Raw genomic sequence first — 23,413 nt, forward strand, 5'->3', positions numbered from 1 at the left:
GAATACAAAGAGCACCTATGTCTAGTGTTTATGTTCAGGTTATCTTTGTAATTTTTATTATCTTTTTCATGATACAGAATATGTTGATAGTTGGAATCAAAGGGGAGTTATTATGGAAATGAGTTATATTCCTCATTGTCCATAAGTTTTGAGGAATAGCATTCCTTGGATATAATACATCTGTTATAAATAATGACTTTGTCCTAAAATCAGAATGATCATATAAAGTAGCCCATAATAATGCAGATAACTACGGTTAGGGTGTGTTTGGACATAAAATATGAATTGAACATCGTTGATAATTTTTTGTAATATTAATAGTTTTTGTACTATCAATATATTTTTGGTACTATTTCAAAAATAGAATGTGATTTCTTTGAATTTTTTTTTGTCTTCACACTATTTTATAAAATCTTACTTGATAATTTTAGGACTTACAAAATCAATACTTTATATTGAAAAATAGTTTGGAGTATAGATAATGGTGCTGGGCACACAGCATCGAGGATGTATTTAATGCCACTGAGTTGTACTCTCACAGATGGGAACAGGCGTATCTAGCTTCTCCAAGTAACGCGGCCTGAGGGCCCGGGAAACAGCTCTCAGGAGTGCATACCAAGATTGAAGGGGAGCATAGGAGGGTCCTGGCAACAGCCCAGGACACCGACGTCAGTCCAGGCTCGCTGTCTCCGGGCAGACAGGCTCAGTCCCGAGGAGTCTGTTCTCAGTTAAGCCACCTAAAGAGGGAAGGGAGGTCTAGACGTGTGTCTCAACAATTAGAAATTCCATTAAGAATCGCCAGGGTAGTCGTTAACATCAACAACCAATATTTAATAAACAAACCAGTAAGTCAAGAAGTAACACTTGAGAAAACAAACAAAATCAGTTGTTTTATTTAGAAGTATTTAGCCCCGAAGTGGGAGTACGGTGCCTCCAGGGATACTGATGTAGAAGTCATACACACCACATGTATGTTTTAAAGTTTGTGAAAAATAACAAAGTAAATCGAAAGAAAAATTAAATCCCTTCTTTGCCACGTTACACAAAATTTCACCGATGACAAACACATCTTGATGATAATTAGACAAACTGCCATCACTAGGGAGGGGAGGGGCCAGGTGGTGCAGCGTGTGTAGAGCGCCCTCTGGTGGTGGGTGCTGCGCACATCGTCCTCCAAAAGGATGCCTGAAGTTTACAGAGGGGTCACAGAAAGTGTTCAGATGGCCATAATGGCAACCACATAAAATTTTAAGTAGCTATTTTAAAACTGGATTATAACTTATATCGGTGAAAAAAGTATATCCATTAATGGCTCACGGCACTTCTGCAATTCATTTGTGACACCCCATTGTGCCTCATTTCACTGGCTGGATATTTTCTGCTATAAGCAGTGAAAATGAATTAAAGCTACATCAACAGTGTGGATGATTCTCAGCAGCACCACGTTGATTTTAAAAAGCGAGTCACCTGGTGGGAATGTAAGATGGCTCAACCACTCTGAAAAGTGGTTTCTTTAAAAACAAAAACAAACAAACAAAACAAAACGTAAACTGACCATCCACCCCACAGCAGACCCCTGGGTATTTATCCCAGGGAAATGAAAGCTGCAGCCACCCAACACCTGCACACAGACGCAGCTTTATTTTTAACAGCCAAGCTATTTAAATTAATAACAATGTCGTGTGTCAAAAACTACAGATAGAACAAAACCGTGTTTAGGGGAAAACACGGCCATCGCTTCAAATGTGCTTTTGTTGCTTCTTTAATTTAGATGCTTGTGACTACCATTGGTTCTAAACAAGATGCTAATATTTTCTCCCAACAAAACACCCGCCACAAGATAAAACCTCTAGAATACTTCCAGTCTGTGTGTGCAAGATTGAGTTATTCATTGCTCACAATGTTTCCTCTTTCCCCCATCTTGGGCTCTGGTTCTGGTGCGTTTACTGTTTGTTTTTCATCTTTTCTTAGTGTTTTCTGCATATCGGTACCTGCACAGTCTGCTACGCATCCTTCGACATCCCAACAACGTGCTTTTGCTTGGACAGGTGGAAGCCATTTTGACTGGGCAGATGATTTTAAAATATTCAAATCCAGCAAAATATGTCACACACGCAATCAAATTTGCACCAGCCACACAAAAATATTACACCTTGTAGTTGGCCCTATTTCATTCATTTTCAGTTTTAAACACAAAAAACGCTAGATGGTCACTACAGAATTGAGAAAACTCGGGTTGATTCTTCCTGGTCACAAGCACTGGTATCATTGCTCATCTCAAATCTATTGCTTTAAGGGAGAAATGCGTTATCACAGGCAGAGGGGAATGTCCAGCCATGAGCTCTGAAGACACTCATGCTGCCCAAGCATGAGGCATTGACACCACTAAGGACAGCTTGTCGTCAGTCTGAACCTGTCGACCAGAAAACTAAAGTCCTCCAATTTAATTTCCATGCAGAACACAATGTTTACTAAAAGATTAGTAATAAAAATTGCTCATTTAAAATTCACATATATGTTACTCAACAGCAACCACAGTATTGTTGAAAACTTCACCAATGAAAGATTTGGGCAGAGTATTCCACCTCTGACCTTTAGAATTACTGGGTTCAGGAGGATAATAAAAAGATCAACTTCAGCACACTGAGAATTGTTTAAAAATTCTCTACAGATGATGCCCTCCTATGGGCCTCCCCCTTTCGGCCTTTGGGGGCCCCACACCAGTGGCTCCCAGCAGTCACCTTAGTTCTCCCTCCAAGGCTGGCGCATTGGGCTCAGAGCTCAAGTAGTGAAGGCCAGGAATGCCCACGAGACCACTGGACACTCCCTCTGGCCCCTCTGTCTTCTGAAGCAGGCAGGTGAGTGGCAGAGCTGGGCAGAATGGACCTATTTTAATTTACTTCACTGTTCTTTTTTCTAATGTTTGTAAAATAAATACTAAGTTTCTTCATTTCAAATTTTTCTTCATTGATAATGAAGTCATTTAAAGCTGATTTCCTGTGAGCACAGCTTTAGCTACATCCTACAGAGTTGGGTATGAAGACATCTACCTTAGCAGTGTTGTCTACATATTTTAAAACTTCACATTTGAGGTTCTCTTTGATCCATGGGGTTTTTAAAAGAGAATTTGTTAATTTCTAAGTACTTAAATTTGCTTCATTTTTAAATATTTTATTGTTTGCTTAGAATTGTTTTGGTTTATAATCAAATCATGTGCCCTATTACATCTCTATTCAACTTGTGTGGTATATGATTATTTTATGCAAATATTCCACGGGCTTAAATAGATGCAAAGTTCTCTCTGTACATATAACAATGAAATTGAGATTGCTGCATGCATTATTCTATTCCTTTATTCTCATGTTTGTTTTTTGTCTACAGATCTGTCCATTTCTGAAATGGGTGTATTGAAGCCTGGGGAAGAGTGAGACCAGCGGTCAGGTCCGTGGCCATCTGCAGGACGCTTGCCAAGGCGGAACTCCAAGGAGGAGAGGCCAGGCGGGTGGTGGTGCTAGAGGGAGGAGGGCGGAGCCAGGGGGGCGGCCAGTCCGGTTGCCAGGAGGCGGGACCCGGACACAATGGGGTCTAGGAGTTGGGCCGGGCGGGGCGAGAATCGAGGCACCCCACCTTGCCTTCCCAGCGGGGAGTCACTGGAGCAGGTTAGTGCATCAACTTCGGGGGCCCCCCTCCGGGCACCGGGTCCCCCATGCTGCTCCCTCGCCGCGGAATCTTTGCTTGATGCACCGAAAAGATCCCGGCCCCCCAGAACCCCGGGGAATTCTCTTCCCGCAGTGTTGGGTCCAAACTAGGCGCGCGCGCACACCCTCTGAACTCAGTTTGGAGGCTGGGGAGTGGGAGACAGCCTGGAAGCTCCGTCCCCGCACCATGCCGCCCCCCCCACACACACACACACAGAGCCGGGAAAACTGCCGTTTGTTTACCTGGCTCCTGGGATACCGCTTGGGCCCTGCCGGGAGTCCGGGGTGGAGGAGCCCGGGCCGCCACCTTCTGTCCACAGGTGCTGCTGGCCGTAAGCGCACCCGCCGTGCCATGGGCTCGGACGTCTGGGTCGGCCCGTGGCGGCCGCACCGGCCCCGCGGCCCCATCGCAGCGCTCTACGGAGGCCCTGGACCCAAATACAAGTTGCCCACGAACACTGGTACCGGCGACGCGCGCAGGACTGTGAGGGACGGGCGGTGGGGAGGAAGAAGCTGGCGAGGTCTCTGCGGGAAGTGGGGTGCTGAACCCCGGGCTGGAAAGGGGAAGCTGTTCTGGGGGAACGGGGGGCTGTGCTCGGGGCGAAAGCGGCCGGGCCCACAAATGATGTTGGGACACCCCACAGGCTACTTCCTACACGATCCGTCGCGGTCCCGCGCCCCCGCCTTCACCTTCGGCGTGCGCCTCCCCACGCAGCAGACTTCGTGCGGCCCCGGGCCCAGCCACCTGGTGCCGGCTCGCATGACCGTGCGCGGCCCGGACGGCACCCCCGCGTACTCCATCTACGGCCGCCCGCGCCACGCAGCGCCCTGCCTCACTCCCGGACCGGGTCAGGACCCCTGGGGCCCCGGTGTCCCCACCGCCGAGCCGCCTCCAGGGAGCCCACCAGGAAACCCTAACCTGAGTGCCTAGCCCCCTTCGGGTACTCTAACACTCCAAATTCTGTACCTTTATCCGGAGGTCCAAAGAACTCCAAACCCACCGGGCTTTGACCAGTCGTGGTTCAGAATCCCAGCCTCGTCCCCACCAGGCCCCTATCCCAATTCCGGCCCACACCTCTGGTTCTCCCCGCAGGCAGGTACTTCCCAGAGCTAGCAGAAAACGCGACGTACCCCAGCGCGCCTCGGCACACCATTGCCTCCCGAAACTGGGGCACCCACGCGGAGAATCAGACCCCAGGTGACCAGAAAGGCCCGTTCCAACTCCGAGGCCCTTCCTACCCCCGACCTGGAGCCGCTCTCCAGGCGCTAGGACTACCCAGCATTCGCGGAGGAGGGGAGACCGGGGCGAATCCGCAAAGACCGGTCCCCAGACCCCACCCCTTGCTGGCTCCTTCCCAGGTCCCGGGACCTACACAGTGCCCTCGCTACTGGGCCCGCGCGTCATCGGCAAAGTCTCTGCCCCAACTTACTCCATCTGCGGCCGCAGCGCGGTGGGCAGCTTCTTCGAGGACCTAAGCAAGGTGGGGGAGGGGCTGCCCGGCACAGCGTAGCGAGGGGTCAACCGAGCAGACCGCAGAGGGTCAGGAAGCAAGGGATGAGGGTCAGTGAACAGCATGGAATGGACGCCAGGCGCAGCTCGCCTTCCTCCCTCCCAGACCCCAGGTCCCTGCGCCTACCACGTGGTGAACCCTGGGATCTACAAGTCTCGGGCACCCCAGTTCACGATGCCGGCGCGTACTTCGCTCCCCCAAGACAACACCCTGAATCCCGGGCCTGCAGCCTACAACGTGGACCAGGTGATCTGGATTCCAGGGTCAAAGGTTCGGGTCTAGGATGGAGGGTCTGAGGTCTGGGGCCAGGGTTCCGGAGTCCTAGCGCGGGGCCGCACGGCCAGCTCTGCGAGGTCAACTACGTCTCAACGACGTCTTTTGGGTCTGCAGCACCGGAAGCCTCGCGGCTGGAGCTTCGGTACCCGACACTCGGACTACCTGGCCCGGATCGTGACCGACGTGGATCACTGAGCAGAAGTCGAGGGGGCGGGCGCGGCCTTACAAATGTTTGCTTAAAGCTTCCGGAGCCAGCCATGTGTCCGTCTCTCTGTGCGTGCGGCGGGGACAGGGACGCGGACGGGGACGCGGACAGGGACGGGTCCCGGCGGCCTATGAGATTGGCGGGACAAAAGCGAGCTGGGGGTCGTCCCGCCTTCCCGAGGCAGTGATTGGCCCAGATTCCCGCCAGTCCGAGGCCCCGCCCAGCAGCCGTCTTTGGCCATCCATTAACCAGGAAGGACCTGCTCCTTCCTGTCTGCGCTACTATTCCCACTCTGGCCTCGGGCACCACAGGGCAGACACGGGCTGAAACCGTCAGCAGGACAGGCGAGGGTCGCTGTGCGGGACAGGTACGGGCCAGGGTCAAATAATGAGGCCGAGAGATGGGAGCCAGACGCGCAGACGAGCACACGGGCTACACAGACACGGCACAGGGGGCAGACACGAGAAACGGGAACAGGGTGGGACCCAGTGCACCAGGTGGGCACGAGGCGGCGGCCGGTCCCAGGCGTGTCTCGCATCCTGCAGACCTGGGACGATGGCAGCTCCAGTGACCCCAGGACACCTGACACCCAACCCAGTAGCACCTGGTGACCTGTCGTGGGGAGGGCTCCGAGGCCCTCCTGACACCCCGCCAGAGCCCAAGCAGCTCCCGGAGCTGATCCGCCTGAAGCGAGACGGAGACCGCCTGAGCGAGGGGGATATTAAGGGCTTCGTACGCGCTGTGGTGGATGGCAGCGCGCAGGGTGTGCAGATAGGTACGTGGAGACGCATGGGTGCCCTACCCTGAGACTGACTGTGTTGAGGACACTTAGCGCCCCACCACTGCCAGTGAACCCAGGATAAGCCATCGCTGTGGGAACGCTCCTTTCATGCAGCCTACACCCCTGTACCCCTTCCTTAGGGGCCATGCTCATGGCAATCCGACTGCGAGGCATGGACCTGGAGGAGACTGTGGCGCTGACCCAGGCCCTGGCCAAGTCTGGGGAGCAGCTGGAGTGGCCAGAGGCCTGGCGCCAGCAGCTGGTGGACAAACATTCCACAGGGGGTGTGGGTGACAAAGTCAGCCTGGTCCTGGCACCTGCCCTGGCTGCCTGTGGCTGCAAGGTCAGAACACGCCTCCTCTCAAGACCAGAAACTCTGACCTTAGAGGCCAGAAGCCCACAAGTGCTAACGTGGCCCAGACAGAGCCCCAAAAGCATGATCCAGGCTTCTTGCCCCCAGGACAGAACTTGGGTCCCCTTCCCCATCAGTCCCCCAAAACAGGACCAAGTTATCTTGTGCCCATGCCCCATTCAGTAATCCTGAAAGGACTCCCAAAGGAAGAGCCTTGTCCCTTGGTCCCCCAGACTTGTGCCCTCCCATCCCAAACCGGGACAATCTTTTCCATTCCCTCTCCACCAGTTGGACCCACTACAAGGCCTTAGTAAATACTTAATTCCAGCTCAAGAAGTCCTAATCAAGTAAGGGCAGATGTGCAGGTGGAGGGGCCACTGTGCAGGTACACTCAGTACCCCTGTCCAGCAGGTACCAATGATCAGTGGACGTGGTCTGGGGCACACAGGGGGCACCTTGGATAAACTGGAGTCTATTCCTGGATTCACCGTCATCCAGAGCCCAGAACAGGTACAGGTGGGCCAATGGTCAGTCGTTGATCTGGGATATTGATGGGACATTAACCAGAATCTCTGAAGAATCAGGGTCACTTAGGATATTGATCAAAGTTATTCATGGATCACTGATGGTCACTGGACTTTGGTCAAGGTCCTCAATGAACTTTGGAGTCATTAATAGGGACTTAGTATCACTGATGGGACTCTGATCAATAGGACATTGATCAATATTCCTAGTTAGTCAAACCAGTCATTAACGAGGACTTATCAGAATTATTCATAAGTCACTGGTCATGGTTTTGGACATTTGTCATGTTTGCTGGTGAGTCCCTGATCAGGGTTAGTGATGGGGTCATTGATCAGAGGTCAGTGTCACTGGGAGTCCTGACGCAGGGGGATTTGGCCAGATGCAAGGTCTGCTGGAGCAAGTGGGCTGCTGTATCGTGGGTCAGAGCAAGAAGCTGGTTCCTGCGGATGGAATCCTGTATGAAGCCAGAGATGTGACAGCCACTGTTGACAGCCTGCCACTCATCACAGGTGACCTGACCCCACACTCCAGGGTCCACCTTCAGCATGTTAAAGACGCTGACCTCCCATCACATAGTATCCTCTCATCAGGGGACTGTGGGACCACCCCCAACCCCAGCGGTAGTGGCCCGTCATCACAGGATGCCTGACCACCAATTTGAGAGTGACCTGGCTGATGCACAATGCGCCAGGCCTGTCACCTCATCATAGGGGACTTGACCCTCAATCCCCCACGTCTCCCAGGAAGCTCCGGGCTGTCCTTTACCACCAGCCCCTCTGCCTGCCCCACAGCTTCCATCCTCAGTAAGAAGGTGGTGGAGAGCCTGTCTGCCCTGCTGGTGGACGTGAAGTTCGGCGCAGCTGCAGTCTTCCCCAGCCAGGCAGAGGCCAGGGAGCTGGCAGGAGCGCTGGTGAGCAGCAGTGCCAGACGTATCCTGTGAGGCCTCTCTGTTAGGGTCTCCCCAGACCAGGCACCCAGTCTTCCTGGCCCCCACGGCTGAGATCAGGCACGCTGCCTGCTTCAGTCACCCCCACCCGAAGACTTCTGTGACCCCACCCCGCATTCGGGCAACCAAGGGTGCAGCACCAGCTGGAGTTTGACGCAGGGCACGGGCCACGCTGTCTCCGCAGGTTGGTGTAGGGGCGGGCCTGGGTCTTCGGGTTGCCGCCGCTCTGACCGCTATGGACAACCCCCTGGGCCGCAGCGTGGGCCACACCCTGGAGGTGGAGGAAGCGCTGCTTTGCATGGACGGCGCGGGGCCACCGGACCTGCGGGACCTGGTCACTAGACTCGGTGGGTGGCGGGTAAGGCGCGTGTGGGGGCCGGAGCTCAGAGCCGCCGTGGCCGCACCTAACCCCGCCCCCGCCGACAGGGGGCACCTTGCTCTGGCTCAGCGGACAGGCCGAGGACCCGGCCGAGGGCGCCGCCCGGGTGGCCGCGGCGCTGGACGACGGCTCGGCCCGGGACCGCTTCGAGCGAATGCTAGCGACGCAGGGCGTGGACCCGCGGCTGGCCCGCGCCCTATGCTCCGGGACCCCCGCGCAACGCCGGCAGTTGCTGCCCCGCGCCCGGGAGCAGGAGGAACTGCTAGCGCCCGCGGACGGTGAAGGCCGGCAGACCCGCGTCCCTGTCCCAGCCCGGTCCCCCGCCCAGGCCCCTCCCCGTCTTAAGCCCCGGGCCTCGCCCCCAGCCCCGCCCCTCCCGACCAGCTCCTCTCCCCGCAGGCACCGTGGAACTCGTCCGGGCGCTGCCGCTGGCGCGCGTGCTGCACGAGCTCGGGGCCGGACGCAGCCGCACGGGGGAGCCGCTCCGGCCGGCGGTGGGCGCGGAGCTGCTGGTCGGCGTGGGCCAGGCGCTGCGCCGCGGTGAGCGCGAATGCCCGCCCCTCCTCCGCCCGCGGGCCGCCCCGCCCGCTGACCGCCGTTCCCGCCGCCCGCAGGGACGCCGTGGCTCCGCGTGCACCTGGACGCGCCCGCACTCAGCGGCCCGCAGCGCCGCGCCCTGCAGGGGGCGCTCGTGCTCTCGGACCGCGCGCCTTTCGCGGCCCCCTCGCCCTTCGCTGAGCTCATCTTGCCGCCGACCGACACACAGCAATAAAGCCCGAGAGCTGCAAAGCCGTGTCCGTTCCTGGCGCGCCGGGGTCGGGAGCGGGAAGGCGGGAAGGGAAGGCAAGTGTGGAGCGCTACGACCGAGGTGAAGCCGCCGGGGACGGAGCCCCGCCCCGTCCAACACGTGACCCATGGTGAGCCCCGCCATGTTTTGCGCGCACTGCCGGTCCAAACGCGCGTGCGCGGCGCCGTTGACTCATGCGCACTGGCGTCGAGAGGGGCAACGCGCTAGATCCAAGGGCGGCTGCGGGGCCAGGTGCGTCGGGCGGCTGGTTAGCGCTTCCTCTTGGGCCGTATTCCCTGACTCGAAACAACGTCGCCCACCGCCGAAGGTGCGGACACCGAGCCCAGGGAGCCTGGGAGGACCTCGGGTGCAGGGGACGGAGGGGCGGGCGGGCGTCCAGCGGCGCGGCGCCGGAGGGCTCCCTGGAGGAGGGCTCCCAGAGAGGGCCCAGGAAGCATCCACAGGCTGCCTTCGCTTGCCAGGTGTGTCACGCACTGCTTAGAGCCCGTGTAGTAAAGGAAGAAGCTGGTACGGAGAGGCTAAGGGACGTGCCCAGTGTCATCCAGCCCAGAGCCCACGTCCAGGAACCGCCCGGACGAGGGGTGGGAGGTGGAGGCCCCCAGCAGCAGCTGACCAGGTGAGGCAGTCCTCAGACCCCCAGGGACCTCCACAGGCCCCTGTGGAAGGGCACAGAGGTCACCGAAGCCACGGAAGGGCGTGGGCTGAGCCAGCAGTTGCCAGTGGAAACCTGGATGTGAAGAGGGTGGGATCTGTGGCGAGTGGAAACTGTCCGCCAGAGAGAGAGCGGGAGAAGGTTCATCAGGTGACGCGGAGGGATGGAGCCGCCTCAGTGGGTAACTGCTGTGCTCCCTGTGGACAGACTGGTGTGGGTGATACGGGGTGCTCCTGAGGGTGGGGGCCGAAGAACTGTGGTTGGTCTCTTAAGTGGAAGGGTGGCCGACAGCAAAAAAGCCAGAGGAGCCAGTTTTGAGGGTTGAAGCCAGAGACTCGCTCCTCCTTTCTGAAATGGGGCTTTATTGCAGACAGACATGCTAAGAAATCCAGGCAAGGCATGCACTTGGAATGCTTTCCGTCAGCTCCCGCGACAACACAGGTCAGTACTGCGCGGCTGTGTGGGGCTTCAGGTGCAGGACAGTGACAGGCATGGACGTTTGATTATACCTAAGCTGGAGCTACAGAGGAGAAGCGGTTCTGGGCTCCGCAGAGCTGGTGGGGTCAGCTGTGAGCCCAGGTGCGGGGTTGGTCCTTCACTTGGCAGCGCGTCTTCAGAGTGATGGGGGATGACCCAGGAGGCCAAGGCATCTTCAGACTCCTGAAACCTTGGCTCTTTGCAGGAGCATCAGACCCATGCTGCTGCTGGCTCGTACACCCAAGGCGTGGCCCAGGCTCTTTCAGCTTGGGGTTCCAGCCCTCCCCAGGAGCCCAGGAAGCAAGACCCTGCCTGTGACACGCCAGCTCTGGTCGAGGCAGGGCCAGCCCCACGGCCCTGGGCTGCGGGCTAGACTAATGATCACTGCTTTGATTGCGGCCGGGCTGGGTGGGGCCTGGCTGGCCATGAAGGCTGAGAAGGAGCGGGGTCAGCACCAGCGGCGGACGGCGGCCCTGCGCCAGGCTGCTGTGGGCCAGGGCGACTTCAGCCTGCTGGACCACCGGGGCCAGGCCCGCTGCAAAGCCGACTTCCGGGGCCAGTGGGTGCTGCTGTACTTTGGTTTCACCCACTGCCCGGACATCTGCCCCGACGAGCTGGAGAAGCTGGTGCGGGCGGTGCGGCTGCTGGAGGCTGAGCCGGGCCTGCCCCCTGTGCAGCCTGTCTTCATCACTGTGGACCCCGAGCGGGACAACGTGGCAGCCATGGCCCGCTATGTGCAGGACTTCCACCCGCGACTGCTGGGCCTGACCGGCTCGCCGGAGCAGGTAGCCCAGGTGAGCCGCAGCTACCGTGTGTACTATAGCGCGGGCCCCAAGGACGAGGACCAGGACTACATTGTGGACCACTCTGTGGCCATCTACCTGCTCAGCCCCGATGGCCTCTTCACGGACTACTATGGCCGAGCCCAGTCGGCCGAGCAGGTTGCAGCCAGCGTGCGGCGCCACATGGCTGCCTTCCGCAGTGTCCTGCCGTGAGTGGGCGTTTAAGGTGCAGCTGTGTGCGTGTGAGCTGTGGGGGGAGCTCAGCACAGCTGTGCCGCAAGAAAGGGGCGGCCGCTTTCCCTGCACAGACCAAGTTAAGGCCAGGCAGGGTGGCAACTCCACTTTATTAGGCTGGGCCAGCCAGGAAGGGGGGGGCCATGGGGAGGTGCGTGCCCAGCACCATTGGCGGCCGGCCCCCAGGGCCCACCACTGGTCCCCCCACTCAGGGCTGGGCCATGGAGGGGGCCGTGTAGGTCTGGAAGCGCTTGTGGGCCCGCTGGTGTGTGAGAAGTCTCAGGGACATGGTATCCACGGACGCCTCCAGCCCCGGCTGCTGGGTGATCTCCACCGTGTAGTCGTTGGCCTGCAGGGACCAGGTGTTAGCAGAGTCCAGGCACCGCCTCCCTCCCAGGTGCCCAGGCCACTCACCAGCTGCAGAGAGGCCAGCATGGAGCGACACACCTCGAAGGCAGGCTGGCCAGCCACCAGCTCTGCAAATGGACACCACTGGTTGAGCTGGCTGAACCTTGAGACTAACTGGTCCCCATAAGTATGGATGTCAAAGGGCACCCGCTGCTCCTGCGGGGGGGGAGGGGAGGGGAGTGTCAGGTCCTGAGGTACCCTGGGCAGGCAGCATGGCTCCGGACGGCATAGCCCGCCCATCCACCTGCCTCACCTGCTCCTGGAGCAGGGGCTGGACGCTGTCCTCCCATTCCCGGACACGCTGGCCCAGCTCTGTCTCCTGGACAAACTTCTGAGAGGAGGCGATGAAGAGCTCCTGGGGGAAGGACCGGGGCTACAGCGTCCTGTCGGGTCACCCCCAGCCCCCCCACCCACTCTGACCTGCGCCTACCACATTCCTTCGGACCAGCTCCTCATAGCTCAGGGACACTGGCATGGCCTCTGCTTCTAGAAGGGGCAGCAAGGGGTAGCTGTGAGCTGGGGGCCACACCCATCCCCCCGCCTCAGCCTCGGCCCATTCCCAGACCTACCCAGGTCTGCGGCTTCCCCGAGCTCTGACCCCTCAGGCTCTTCATACCCCTCAGGCTCCAGAAAGTCATCTGCTGGGAGATGGAGCCAGGCAGGTCAGCTGGCAGCTGGCCTGAGTCCCACCCCACCCTCTGCGGGAGGCACTGACCTGCTGCCTCCAGATGGTCTTCCTCCTCAGGCCACAGCCCCTCCTCAGCCCTGGGCAGCCATGGCTCAGCCACCTGTGAGAGAGCATGGGTGAGGGGTGTTGCTGAACCCCACGGGGGTGGGGGGGAAAGGTTCGGGCAGACTGGTCGGTATTCACCTCCCTCCTCTGCAGTTTCCGGAGAGTCTCCAGTTGTTCCTTCACATGCTTCCAGTACAGGACCTCCATATCTGCACACAAAGACCTCATGAGGGGCTCCCGCTTCCTGCCTAGCCCAGACCGAGCAAAGGTGGGCAGAGCATGGCACCGTTATCCCTTAGAGCACATGCAGGGTCCCAGCCTCACCTGCGAAGGATGGGCCCTTTCGACGGCGCCTGCTACTGTCAGCATGGTCGGCATCTGCACAAGAGTAAAGTCTGGTGGGCAGGCCCGGCCCAGCCCCACCCGTTCCAGCCCCGGTCCCGCACACTCACGTACAGGTGGCCAGGTACCACTGGTGGAAGTCCTGCAGCTTGGTGGCACCCTTCCTCTTGCGCTTCTGTCCTGGAGCCTCTTCCACACAGGCAGGCACAGAGTAGGGCCTACCTGGGGGCAAATGGACTGCATCTCAGGCAGGTCACACAAGCTCCCATGGGTACAAGGCACAGCTCACCCACCAGTCGTACCTCTGCAAGCCCAGTCACAGGCACCAAGTGGAAAAGTCACTACACCCAGTTACCTTTCTTGAAGGGCTTTGAGTCCAGAGAATTGAAGGGGTCCAGGCTCTGCCAGGGGTCTGGGGTCTCCTAAGCAGGGGATAAGCAGACACTGGGGGAGAGAGGGACATGCACTCTCCCCCCAAAGCCCAACAGTTCAGTGACAGCCAGGGAAGGAAGAGCTGGCAACACTCATTGCAGGATCCGAGGGCATCACAAGGGCCTCAGGCGGCAGGAGAGAAGGGGTGGGTGGTGGGGCCTCAAGCACACCCTGTCTGCCAGTGGGACCTGGACCCCACCACTTCTCACCTTCAGCTGGGACACAGGCTCTGGGGCTTCTGGCTGCTCCCGCGGGGTGCGCCTCCTAGGCTGGGTGGTGCTCTGCAAAGAAAGGGCCCAGGGATACTCTCCTCCGCCTGAGGCCCCAGGACAAGGGGTAGTTCCACTGGGAGAGCAGGAAGTACCAATGGTTCAAAAGCTAAAAAGTAAAACCTCTAGGAAAGACACGAGGAGAACAGTCACCATTGGGGGAAAAGTGAAAGGAGTGATATCGATGTCCTTGCATCTCCTAGCCAGAATGAACAAACATTAACAGTTTCCTGTGTCACGTTTCTTTCTTAAAGATGATGGATTTCTTAGCTCCAGGCTGGAGCAGAGCCCACCCTTTGGAGCTTTAGAGACCAGCTGCCATCCTGGGTACTAGCTGGGAGAGGGAGAGGGCTGGCTGGGGACCCAGCCACTGCCCTGGGGTGCCAGGAGGAGGCTTGGGGGAACAAACAGGGACTGCCTGCCCTGGATAAGCATGGCTCGCCCAGGCAACAGCTCAAGCTTTCCTGGCCTCAGTATGGGTCCCACCTGCTGTGGGCTCCTGGATTCCTGGAGCTGCAGAGGGACCTCGGGGGCTGTGGCCTCAGGGAACTCAGCTGCCCCCTCTGCATCCTCATCCTCGTCCCCAACTCCGGGAATCGGGCCTTCTGGACAGGTGCCTGAGCAGGGGAACAAGACACCTGTGAGCCCCGAGGAGCCAAGGAGCCGGGAGCCCAGACAGCAGGTGGGTTGCTGTTCTCCACTTCATTCATTAGACCCAGAGAACGTACTAGGGCGTTTTACACTCTCCCTGACGTGCTGCTGCCTTGTTTGGGTCCTTTTATTGCATAGCTGCTACTACCTGTGTCTGCCCAGACAGGATGGGCAGGTCCAAACCTCACAGGCCAGGGACTGGTGGACAGTGCAGCAAATGCAGGTGTGGAGCCAGGCCTGGGCACATAGGAACAGCTCCAAGGCGGGAGAAGGGCGGCAGGCGGGGGCAGCTGAGCACCAAGTCCCACCCTCCACCGGCAGGTCCACCAGGGTGCGCTCTTCTTACCTGGCTCCTGGGAGATACTGGGCACAGGGCCTGGACTCTTGCACACAGAGACTTCCATTGGCTGTTCCTCAGCCCTCCCAGCCTCTAGCAAAGAAGGGGATTGGACAGGGTCAGCCCCGCCCCCAGAAGGCCCCACCCCCAGAACACCCCTCCCAGGGGCCGGGAGTGCAGAGCCTCGGCCCACAGTACCAAGCACCCTGGAACTGAGCCAGCCACGTGCAGAGGGGGCCAGCTCCAGCAGGCAGGTCTGTGGAGCAGGGGATGGGAGGGAAGGAGTCTGGGGCCAGAGCTGGTGGACAGACGGTACCCAACAAGGAGCTCAGCACTGAAGACCCTTCCTTACCACCAAGCCCCTACATCCAAGCCCTCACCCATCCTGGGCAGCAGTGTCTCCATGGGTGACATGTCCACCGGCTCCAACATGAAGGCTCCTCTGGGGTGAGGGGTGCATGTGTTCACCCTGAAATCCTTCCGGCTGGCCAACACCTCCCCCTGACAGCTGTGCTGGCGAAAACAGCAGCTGCAGAGACCCTTCCCAGGCAGGCCACACCCCCCAGCCCCCTAGGTCCGTACCTGTACAGGGGGCTGGCATTCCTCTCCATTTCATCCAGGGCTACCAGGGCCATGGGCAGGAGGGGGATGATGAGGACTTCCTGCATAGAGGCCAAGAGTAGGTGAGCCACGACCACCACTACATTCAGCCCCATGCACAGGGGAAGGGCGCTCACACTGGGGGCGTGGTCAGTCCTCAGATCCACATTAGAACTGGAGTCTGGTAGGTCATCCAGCGACAGGAACTGTGGGGAGACAGACAGCTCAGCAGCAGTGACCAGCAAGCACAGCCAGTGGCGGCCACACCCATGAGAGCTCACCTCGTGGTCCACCACCTCCCGGGGGATCCCAGAGCTGGTGTCCCCGCTTGCTCCATCTTCCTGCACCGAGGAGAGCTGCTTGGCTCGCCTGGGAGAGAATCAACGTATGGGTGTCCCGAAGGTTGTAGGGCCCTCCCCAGCCGCACACAGCCCCCCACAGGCCCTCACCTCCTGGCTCACACCTCCAGTACTCACCTCTTGCCAGAGATGAAATCCAGGGCCTGGTACACCAGCGAGTAGAGGTATTCCACCTGGTGACCAGAAGCAGGAGGTGAGGAAGCAGAAAGGGGGCACACCAGAGGTGCTCCATGGCCCTCCCTGGAGTCTTCCAAACCAGGCCTCGTGTACACAAAAGCCCAGCTGTCCTCTCCAAAATCTCTAGCACAGGTCCTGCCAATCTGGGCACCAAAAGGACTGCTCCAACTGAACAAGCATGTCTGGTCAGAATTACTCTAGAGGCTGGGGCATCCGTGCCTCCCACAGCAGCCTGCGTGCGTGTGTCCCCGCTGCTCCCCCAGCACCCTGCTGACTCCTGTCCCTCCTGGAGGCTCAGTCCACTGCCAGCAGACCTTCAGGAACCCCTGGAGGTCTCCACCCTGAGCTAGGGGCCCCACGTTAGGCTGAGGGCGGGGACTTGGAGATGCTGACCACAAAGCACAGCAGAAGGGTGCGCATGTGTGCTGCCTCGCGGCTACTTCCTGTGGGACCGCAGCACGCAGGAGTGCACAGAACCCTCCTCTTCATGCACCAAAGGCTTATTGCCACATGTGGCGCTCTGCACCGGACACCGGATACAGTGAGGAGAAAAGGAGGGTGGCTCCTGCCTGGGTCCCATTTATAGGAACAATCGACCTAACTTTCCCAAGTGTTAGCCAAGTGTACAGCGCTGTGCTTCATGCTTCCGCTCATTTAATCTGCATCAGGTGCCGCTGCTGTTTTCATGTGATACCAGACTAAACAGACTCAGAGAAATACGGGAACCCTGGGTCAACAGGGTTCTAGGACGCCCGCCGGGGACTCATGACCCAAATGCTGCATCGCCTCACACAGCAGCCACTGGCCACATGTGGCTACAGCAACTCAATTAGAATTACTGAAAAAAGTTCCCAACTCCTACTCACACTTGTCACATTGCAAGGTCTCAGCAGCCACCCGTATGACAACACAGACCACAGGCCCTTCACGACCTCAGAAAGCCCCCCGGCCCCGACAGAGCGGGTCTACACCTGCCTGGGCTCAGCGCCCACACAGCACCAGGCCTGACCCCGCTCCTCACCAGCTCAGTTCCTGTTCTGTGCTTTCAAAGTGATGTGCAGGCATTCCTTCTGAGGACAAACGCAGAGTGTAGGAATCCGACGTGATGGGCTCACCCAGGACGAAATCAATGAAGTCTTAGGCTATCTTAATAACCTATGGTGCCCAGGGGTGAGCCTGCCACCTGCCCCATGTCCAGGTAAACTGCATGGAGCTTATGCCCCTTCTATCTGGTGTGGACCCCGCCCGAGCTCCCCACACACTTACTTCCCACCCCCTAACCTGCCTCCTTGGATCAGTGCTGTGGTCCACTTTCCTTGCCCTCCACTAGGGTATGGCCACTGGGGGAAGTCACATCAGCACACGCACGTGCCCGAGACAGTAAGGTGCATTTGATCCCCAGCAGACTACCAAGCTTCCCAGTAGTCTTTTATTTTGCATTCCCTCAGCAAGTATTCTGAATTTTCACCAAATCCCACTCTCTAAATGACCTATCCAGTAGCCACTCGAGATTGGGGCCTTTGGCATCAGCTCCCCGAAACCCTGCACCCCACTCATCTCCCTCCCATCTCCTGAAAGGAAGCACCTTTTCCTTCTCTCAAGGAGACCTCACATATTTCTTCTGGGATTGTGTCGCCCCTTTTCCTCTCTCTGCTCCCTTCCCCCACCCACCTCTGCAGCTGCCTCCTTTTACCCTTCAGCTCCATGGTTTTCAGCCTTGCTGTCACTGAGGATCCGACCTAATCATCTGCATAAGGCCCAGGCACTGGCAAATACCTGGGCTGAAGCCTGGGCTGACAGCCACTGCCTCGGTTACCATCCAGTCTCTTTCCTTCCCTTTTCAATAAAACTTAAGAGGAGTCCGCTGGTTTTGTGTCATTCCCTGTGTCTCAATGCTCCTCGACTGACTACAGCCTGGCCCTTCACCAAAATCCCAGGGACCCAAGTGCAGGCCCATCAGGCACTCGGAAACATTTATACCTCAGTCCAGTTCATTGAATTCAACACGCCGGGTCTTTTTTCTTCCCTCTGCAAATGCATTCCTGCTCTGAATCCTCCTAAAGGACATTTTCTCCACTGCCCTCTCTCGACTCCCTTCTTGTGGACACTCCCTAACACCACCTTCACAGCTGCTCCCTGCACTTTCCTCTCACTCTACAAGGACCATGGAGACCGTGGACCAGATGACCCTTTGCAGAGTGGGATGTTAAGAGGCAGACCCTGCCATTTTAAAGCAAACTTGTTCTTTGGTGTTAAAAGGTAGCAAGGAATCCAGGAAGGGCCCGGGGTGCTGGCAAGGCAGGGTGAGCCTGCCACCTGCCCCAGCGGATGCGGGCCTCGGTGCTCCTCGGCACCAAAGCACCAGGATCAGCAGCTGGGCCCACCTTCTTACTGTAGACACAGGCAGAGCCCTGGATCAGCAGCGCTGCCTCAACGAAGTTCATTGTGGTTTTGCCTTCGTCAAAAGAAATGCAGATCTGGTCCAGCTGCAAGACAAGACAGGGCAGTGGGAAGCCGAGCACGTGCACTTCCCGGGCAGCCCACCCTCTGCCCGCCTCCTCCCAGCACCCCTGGCCAGGTGCCAGGTCACCACGAGCAGCAGTTAGACTGACAGCTTTGGCTCAGCTTGGGGCTCACTTGTTTTCGGAGGGTCTTTGGTATTTCCCCTCCTTTCAAAACCTTCTAAGATCTGGTGTTTAGAAGAGGGAGACCACTAGAGTGTGCCACCCACAGCTAGAGCTGCATGCCAACTCCTCCCCACCCAAGTCAGGCCCAACTGAGACAGACTCCTACATATCACCCCTCAGCCCGAGAGGGAAGGGCACGTCAGGGGTGCAGACAGAGACAAACACTGGGCTCTCAATCCTGTGAACAGACCCTGACCCCCCCTACCTGCCCTGAAGCCCAGCGCCTACCACCTCTTAAGTGGCAGTGTCCCGACCACGTGCTAGCTGTTCCCAAACCCACCCTGACCAGCTCACCTAAGCTGCAGGACCACATCTGTAGCTGCCTACTAGGTTCCTCCATCGAGACAGCCACACGTCGCCATATACTGTGGGGAGCCCAATATACCACAAGTTCTTCCCCACAGCCTGGCCCTTGTCCTGCACCCTCAGCCAACCGCACCTGAAGCCCTGACACACGTCAAGTTCATTGCCTCTGCCCCATCTGCCTGGAATGCCCCCCATAGCTGGCCCAGCATGAACTCTGCTGCAGTCCCCCACGGACACACCCCAGGGCTTCCTGTCACACTGCTGGGGTCTCTCCTCCCTCAGTGGAGTGTGAGCAGCGAAGGGTGAATGCAGCCTGGGCTCAGCGCCTGGTGCTGCTGCCCAACAAACGATTAACAAAGTGATGACATCAGAGCTAAGCAGTCAGAAACACGGCCAGACGTCTTTCTTCACCACTTCCCAGGTGAAGGGAATGGTTTTTTCCAAAGAGCAATCACCATACAGGATTCAACTACTCAGGAAAACACATCCAAAGCGTAGGGCGTGCTGGGGAGTGAGGCGAGATACCAGGCAGTATGGCAGCACAAAGAAGGCAGGAGTCTGGGAGGAAGCCAGCTCTCCCGCCAACTCCTGAAGGACCAGAGAGTGCGAGCATTCTGGACGTTAGGCCGCAAAGAAGGCGTACGAAGGCTAGACGAGCTGGTCCACCTGGACTGTTGTCAATGTCACTAAAGAGAAGGGGCGCCTCTTCAGCATAGTGTCTGCTCACCCACTCCCAGGACCTCATGGTCCACTCTCCTTCGAATGACTCTCAAACGTACGCTCCCAGGTTGGACCTCCATCTGAGCCCAGACCTGACATCCAACAGCCTTCTTACACCACCTGGACAGCGCTACTGAATTCAGATTGAACAGGCCCACACTGGGCTCCGGAACCCCCAGCCCCACATTGGCCTCTGGAACCCCTAGGTCCACACTGGACTCCAGAACCCCCAGGCCCACACTGGACTCTGGAACCCCCAGGCCCACACTGATCTCCGGAACCCCTAGGTCCACACTGGTCTCTAGAACCCCCAGGCCCACACTGGTCTCTGGAACCCCCAGACCCACACTGATCTCCGGAACCCCCAGGCCCACACTGGACTCTGAAACCCCTAGGTCCACACTGGACTCCGGAACCCCCAGACCCACACTGGTCTCCGGAACCTCCAGGCCCACACTGGACTCCGGAACCCCTCCCCAATCAGCTGCCCAGAACCCAGGAGCCTAGCACCTTCCTTCCTTCTCTCACGGCCAGTCTGGTCCTGCCCAGTCCCTGCCAGTGCTGGCTCCATCCTGACCTCACCTCATGCCAGGACTGCAGCACTAACGGGGTTCTCTCAGCCCTTCACTTCCTTCCACGTACTCTTCACCAGTGCCCGTCTTAAGACATAAGATGGATTACATCGCTGTACTCAGAACCCTGATGGCTTTTTGCCCTCCTAGGAAGAAACCCAAAATCCTGAACAGCTTCCCATGCCGCCCAGCTTCCCTTCTCATTGCCCCCCAGCCAACGCACACGCACACGCACACACACACACAAACACAGCTACTTCCAGGTCCTCCACTGAGCTAACATGTTCCCACCTCAGAACTCTGGAACACTGTCTGTACCGGAACATTCTTCAGCTCACAATGACAAGGCAACTCCTTTCGTCCCAAACAATGTTCAGTCTCCCAAAGTCACACTCTTCATGAAACCCTCAACTTCTCTTTTGAACCACTCATCAGTCTGTGGTTACACAGACACACAGGGGGTGGAGAGGGGGGCACCTCTACCATGAGCTGGGACGTTGAGCACATCACAGAACCAATGCCTGGGCTAGCGGGGCTTCTGTAAGGATTAGATGAGCTTAGACGTATGAAACACACAAAAAAGGGCTGGCATAAGCAAGCACCAAATGTGTGATGTGTGTATGACCTGCTGTGCTTACTGCCTCAGGCTGCGTCTCCCTACAGGAGCGGCAAATGAAGCTTGCCACTATTTTCTCAAGGTTTAACATGGTTCTTGGTACACGACACTCAACAACAATGAATAAATAAGTGGATGAAAGATGATAGGTAGCAACGTGATAAAATCTGTTTTTTTTTTAAAAAAGAACATTCTGGTAGCTGTGTGGAAAATGAAACGAGAAGAAAGACAAAACTAGAGAACTCAGGACTTCACGGAGCAGAGAAAGTTTGGAAGAGCAGACAAATGAAGCAAAGGAGAGCTGACCAAGCCAGGAAGTAGAATTACCAGGCATCCCCAAGAACCCTGCTTGAGGTAGAAACCTGAATCCACAGTAGCCCCACCCAGCACACTTCTCTGCATTTTCTCAGCAGAGTGTGTCTCCAAGCACAGGTCGATTGTCAGATCAAGTGTTCATTTCACAAACACTTATTCCATACCTACTAAGTCCTGGATATTTTGCTTAGCAAAGGGAAGAGAGTACAAACATGGTCACTGTCCTTGCAGAATTTACATTCTAGAGTGGAAACAGACCATAACCAAGTAAACTAGTTAAAGAATAGTTTATAAAAAAAAAAAAGCATTCTAAAGTATGTAAGGTACTATGACACAACTATTCTAGACAGGTTGGTCAGCTGCTATGTAAACTAAGACATAAAGGATAAGAAATTAGTCATAAAAAGACTTGGGTGAAGAATACTCCCCAGGAGGAACAGAGAATATAAATACCCTCAGTCAAGAACGAGATCGGATGTTGTAGGTTGACTGGCTCAAAAGAACAGTGAAGAGCCAGAGTGAAGGCTGAAACAGTAAGCAGGGCCAAATTTGGGGCAGAAAGTCTGGATTTTATTCTGAGCAATGGAAAGCTACTGAGGGGGTTTAGACAGGGCAGTGCTACAGCCTGATAATGTTTAAGTGTCATACTTGCTGCTGGATGGAACACTGATTGGATGGGACCCAAAACAGCAGTTGGGCGCCTAGGAAGGAAGGTTTTACACGAATCTGAGCCGGATGGTGGCCTGGACAGGTGAATTTAAGTGAAATTCTGGTGGTGTGAATTCTGGTGGTGAACTGGGTGTGGAGTGTGGGTTTCACTAAAATTGCTCTTAGTTTTCACCTTTGGTTGAAGAGTGGTGCTCTTTACCAAGAACGAAAGGCTGGGATTTGGGCAGGAAAATAAAAAGCTCCACTTTAACTACATTAACTGTGAGATGCTTTGTGACATCCAAGTGGAATGTCAAATGAACAGCTGGATACACAAAATAGATTCAGAGGAAAGATCTGGGATAGGGATATAAACTTGGGAGTTGTCCTCTTACAGCGATATTTAAAATCATGGAAATAAATGAAATTGTCGCGGGGACCTGTGTAAGAAGATGCCCAGGACCGCTCTGAGCAGCTCACTGCTGATTGCACAGGAAAGAAAAAGTAGGCAACGAAACTGGAAGAAAATCAAAACACCAAAACCTGTTTCAAAAAGGAGGGTGTGGTCAACCCAACAAAAACTGCTGAGGTAAGAGGACACTTCTAGTGTCCCCTGGACTTGATAGGCGGAGGTCATTTTTGATCAAGACGAGCAGTTCAAGTGGACGGAGGAATATAAGCGAAGAGCAAAAACGGAGCGGACAGCTCCCCAGGGAGGGCTAGACGCGGCTGTGAAATACGTAGGAAAGGTTCCGCGCGGACGGGGTAAAACATGGCCGCAGCGTGAGACGGGTCTGCAAGTCCACGGCAGAAATCCCTCTGGTCAATAACGTAATAACTGTGTGTGCTGACACGTGGCCATCACACTTACAGTGATGACCAGTTCGTAAGGCACTCCTGAAAGCAATATAACGTCGTTTGCCAATTATAATGAAAAACAAACTTTAAAAGAAGTAAATGCCCCTTTCATCGTGATCCAGGATCTCCCAAACATCCAAACACGCACAGAAATTGTATTACATTCGAGGAAAACGCTGGCCATGACCCACTGCATCGACCGCGCGGCTCATGCCGAGTAGCGGCCTGTAATGACAGCTCCAGGCTAATTTAACGAGGGGTGATTCCGGGCGGCGGCGAGGAGCTGGGAAAGGAAAGGCGCCCGAGAACGGCCGCCGCCCGACGGCCGGACGTCCACAGACCAGGCGGCGCCAGGCCGGCGCCCCGCCCGCCCAGCGCCACTCCCCCGAGGCGGTGCTCACCTCCTCCAGATATTCGCCCAGCTGGGCCGCCACATCCACCTCCCAGTTCTTGGTGAGGTCGCGGATGGGCTGCAGAAGGTGGGCGAAGCGCGCCTCCACGTCCTCCATGTCCGGGTGGGGCCCGGGGCGGCGCAGAAACCGCGGCGCAGGCTTCCCGGGGGCCAGGGGACTCAGCTCGCCACTACTTCTGGCGCCATTTTGCTGTTCCCGCCCCGGAAAGGACGTCGCGCGCAGCGCCGCGCGCACACCTATGACGTACGCGGCCAAGGCCGGCGAGGAGCGAACCCGGGCGCGCGCCGCGGACTGGGGCCGAAAGGGCCGCGAGGCACGCTGGAGGAGGGGCAGACGTCGGGGCG

At 57.0% G+C, this 23,413-nt stretch overlaps 4 protein-coding genes across 18 annotated transcripts; 3 read left to right on the forward strand and 1 right to left on the reverse strand.

The window, feature by feature from the left end:
- Positions 1 to 876: 876 nt before the first annotated feature.
- Positions 877 to 5,741, forward strand: CIMAP1B (ciliary microtubule associated protein 1B). Of its 5 annotated transcripts, XM_081060800.1 has the most exons (7): positions 3,572 to 3,659; positions 4,019 to 4,159; positions 4,343 to 4,546; positions 4,792 to 4,896; positions 5,058 to 5,179; positions 5,315 to 5,455; positions 5,600 to 5,738. In XM_081060800.1, exons 2-7 carry the CDS (start codon positions 4,051 to 4,053, stop codon positions 5,678 to 5,680), a joined length of 762 nt encoding a protein of 253 aa, XP_080916926.1. In that variant the 5' UTR covers positions 3,572 to 3,659; positions 4,019 to 4,050; the 3' UTR covers positions 5,681 to 5,738. The 5 variants fall into 5 exon arrangements, 4 of the variants coding, with proteins under 4 accessions (XP_080916924.1, XP_080916925.1, XP_080916923.1 ...); XR_013994072.1 differs by having other exon boundaries at positions 877 to 4,159; positions 4,343 to 4,639; XM_081060798.1 differs by having other exon boundaries at positions 877 to 4,159; positions 5,315 to 5,479; positions 5,600 to 5,741.
- Positions 5,742 to 5,924: 183 nt separating this feature from the next.
- On the forward strand, positions 5,925 to 9,543 carry TYMP (thymidine phosphorylase). Of its 5 annotated transcripts, XM_081060810.1 has the most exons (10): positions 5,925 to 6,057; positions 6,236 to 6,465; positions 6,612 to 6,814; positions 7,235 to 7,333; positions 7,728 to 7,857; positions 8,140 to 8,258; positions 8,479 to 8,641; positions 8,721 to 8,951; positions 9,073 to 9,213; positions 9,288 to 9,543. In XM_081060810.1, exons 2-10 carry the CDS (start codon positions 6,246 to 6,248, stop codon positions 9,443 to 9,445), a joined length of 1,464 nt encoding a protein of 487 aa, XP_080916936.1. In that variant the 5' UTR covers positions 5,925 to 6,057; positions 6,236 to 6,245; the 3' UTR covers positions 9,446 to 9,543. The 5 variants fall into 5 exon arrangements, with proteins under 5 accessions (XP_080916936.1, XP_080916935.1, XP_080916933.1 ...); XM_081060809.1 differs by having other exon boundaries at positions 8,721 to 9,213; XM_081060807.1 differs by having other exon boundaries at positions 5,983 to 6,465; positions 7,235 to 7,339.
- Positions 9,544 to 9,654: 111 nt separating this feature from the next.
- SCO2 (synthesis of cytochrome C oxidase 2) lies at positions 9,655 to 11,605 on the forward strand (the record flags this gene model as incomplete). Of its 4 annotated transcripts, none has more annotated exons than XM_081060812.1 (3): positions 9,943 to 10,097; positions 10,504 to 10,574; positions 10,816 to 11,605. In XM_081060812.1, 2 exons carry the CDS (start codon positions 10,510 to 10,512, stop codon positions 11,603 to 11,605), a joined length of 855 nt encoding a protein of 284 aa, XP_080916938.1. The 4 variants fall into 4 exon arrangements, with proteins under 4 accessions (XP_080916940.1, XP_080916938.1, XP_080916939.1 ...); XM_081060813.1 differs by having other exon boundaries at positions 10,008 to 10,097; positions 10,508 to 10,574; XM_081060811.1 differs by lacking the exon at positions 9,943 to 10,097 and adding an exon at positions 10,158 to 10,314.
- A 112-nt stretch (positions 11,606 to 11,717) lies between these two features.
- NCAPH2 (non-SMC condensin II complex subunit H2) lies at positions 11,718 to 23,371 on the reverse strand. 4 transcript variants are annotated; one of them, XM_081060803.1, is made up of 20 exons: positions 23,058 to 23,371; positions 18,319 to 18,420; positions 15,875 to 15,930; positions 15,680 to 15,767; positions 15,536 to 15,604; positions 15,381 to 15,460; positions 15,179 to 15,306; positions 14,808 to 14,891; positions 14,297 to 14,427; positions 13,751 to 13,822; positions 13,465 to 13,531; positions 13,224 to 13,331; positions 13,092 to 13,145; positions 12,906 to 12,976; positions 12,750 to 12,822; positions 12,604 to 12,672; positions 12,465 to 12,520; positions 12,288 to 12,389; positions 12,041 to 12,190; positions 11,718 to 11,975 (listed from the first exon to the last, which is right to left on the reverse strand). In XM_081060803.1, exons 1-20 carry the CDS (start codon positions 23,163 to 23,165, stop codon positions 11,835 to 11,837), a joined length of 1,809 nt encoding a protein of 602 aa, XP_080916929.1. In that variant the 5' UTR covers positions 23,166 to 23,371; the 3' UTR covers positions 11,718 to 11,834. The 4 variants fall into 4 exon arrangements, with proteins under 4 accessions (XP_080916929.1, XP_080916931.1, XP_080916930.1 ...); XM_081060805.1 differs by having other exon boundaries at positions 15,179 to 15,240; positions 23,058 to 23,274; XM_081060804.1 differs by having other exon boundaries at positions 12,604 to 12,675; positions 15,179 to 15,240; positions 23,058 to 23,274.
- Between the last annotated feature and the right edge of the window lie 42 nt (positions 23,372 to 23,413).

This window comes from Rhinolophus hipposideros, assembly GCF_964194185.1.
Source record: "Rhinolophus hipposideros genome assembly, chromosome: 9".
Taxonomy (NCBI): domain Eukaryota; kingdom Metazoa; phylum Chordata; class Mammalia; order Chiroptera; family Rhinolophidae; genus Rhinolophus; species Rhinolophus hipposideros.

Coding starts and splice junctions, on each gene's coding strand:
- CIMAP1B (XM_081060797.1), top strand. CDS start 3,739: ATGCACCGAAAAGATCCCGGCCCCCCAGAACCCCGGGGAATTCTCTTC. Junction 4,897..5,057: donor CGCGGAGAATCAGACCCCAG/GTGACCAGAAAG, acceptor GCTCCTTCCCAG/GTCCCGGGACCTACACAGTG. Junction 5,456..5,599: donor CAGCCTACAACGTGGACCAG/GTGATCTGGATT, acceptor TTGGGTCTGCAG/CACCGGAAGCCTCGCGGCTG.
- TYMP (XM_081060806.1), top strand. CDS start 6,078: ATGAGGCCGAGAGATGGGAGCCAGACGCGCAGACGAGCACACGGGCTA. Junction 6,466..6,611: donor CGCGCAGGGTGTGCAGATAG/GTACGTGGAGAC, acceptor CCCCTTCCTTAG/GGGCCATGCTCATGGCAATC. Junction 9,214..9,287: donor GGGCCAGGCGCTGCGCCGCG/GTGAGCGCGAAT, acceptor CGCCGCCCGCAG/GGACGCCGTGGCTCCGCGTG.
- NCAPH2 (XM_081060802.1), bottom strand. CDS start 23,165: ATGGAGGACGTGGAGGCGCGCTTCGCCCACCTTCTGCAGCCCATCCGC. Junction 13,823..14,296: donor AATCCAGGAGCCCACAGCAG/GTGGGACCCATA, acceptor CTTTCTTTGCAG/AGCACCACCCAGCCTAGGAG. Junction 13,146..13,223: donor CCAGTGGTACCTGGCCACCT/GTACGTGAGTGT, acceptor ACTCTTGTGCAG/ATGCCGACCATGCTGACAGT.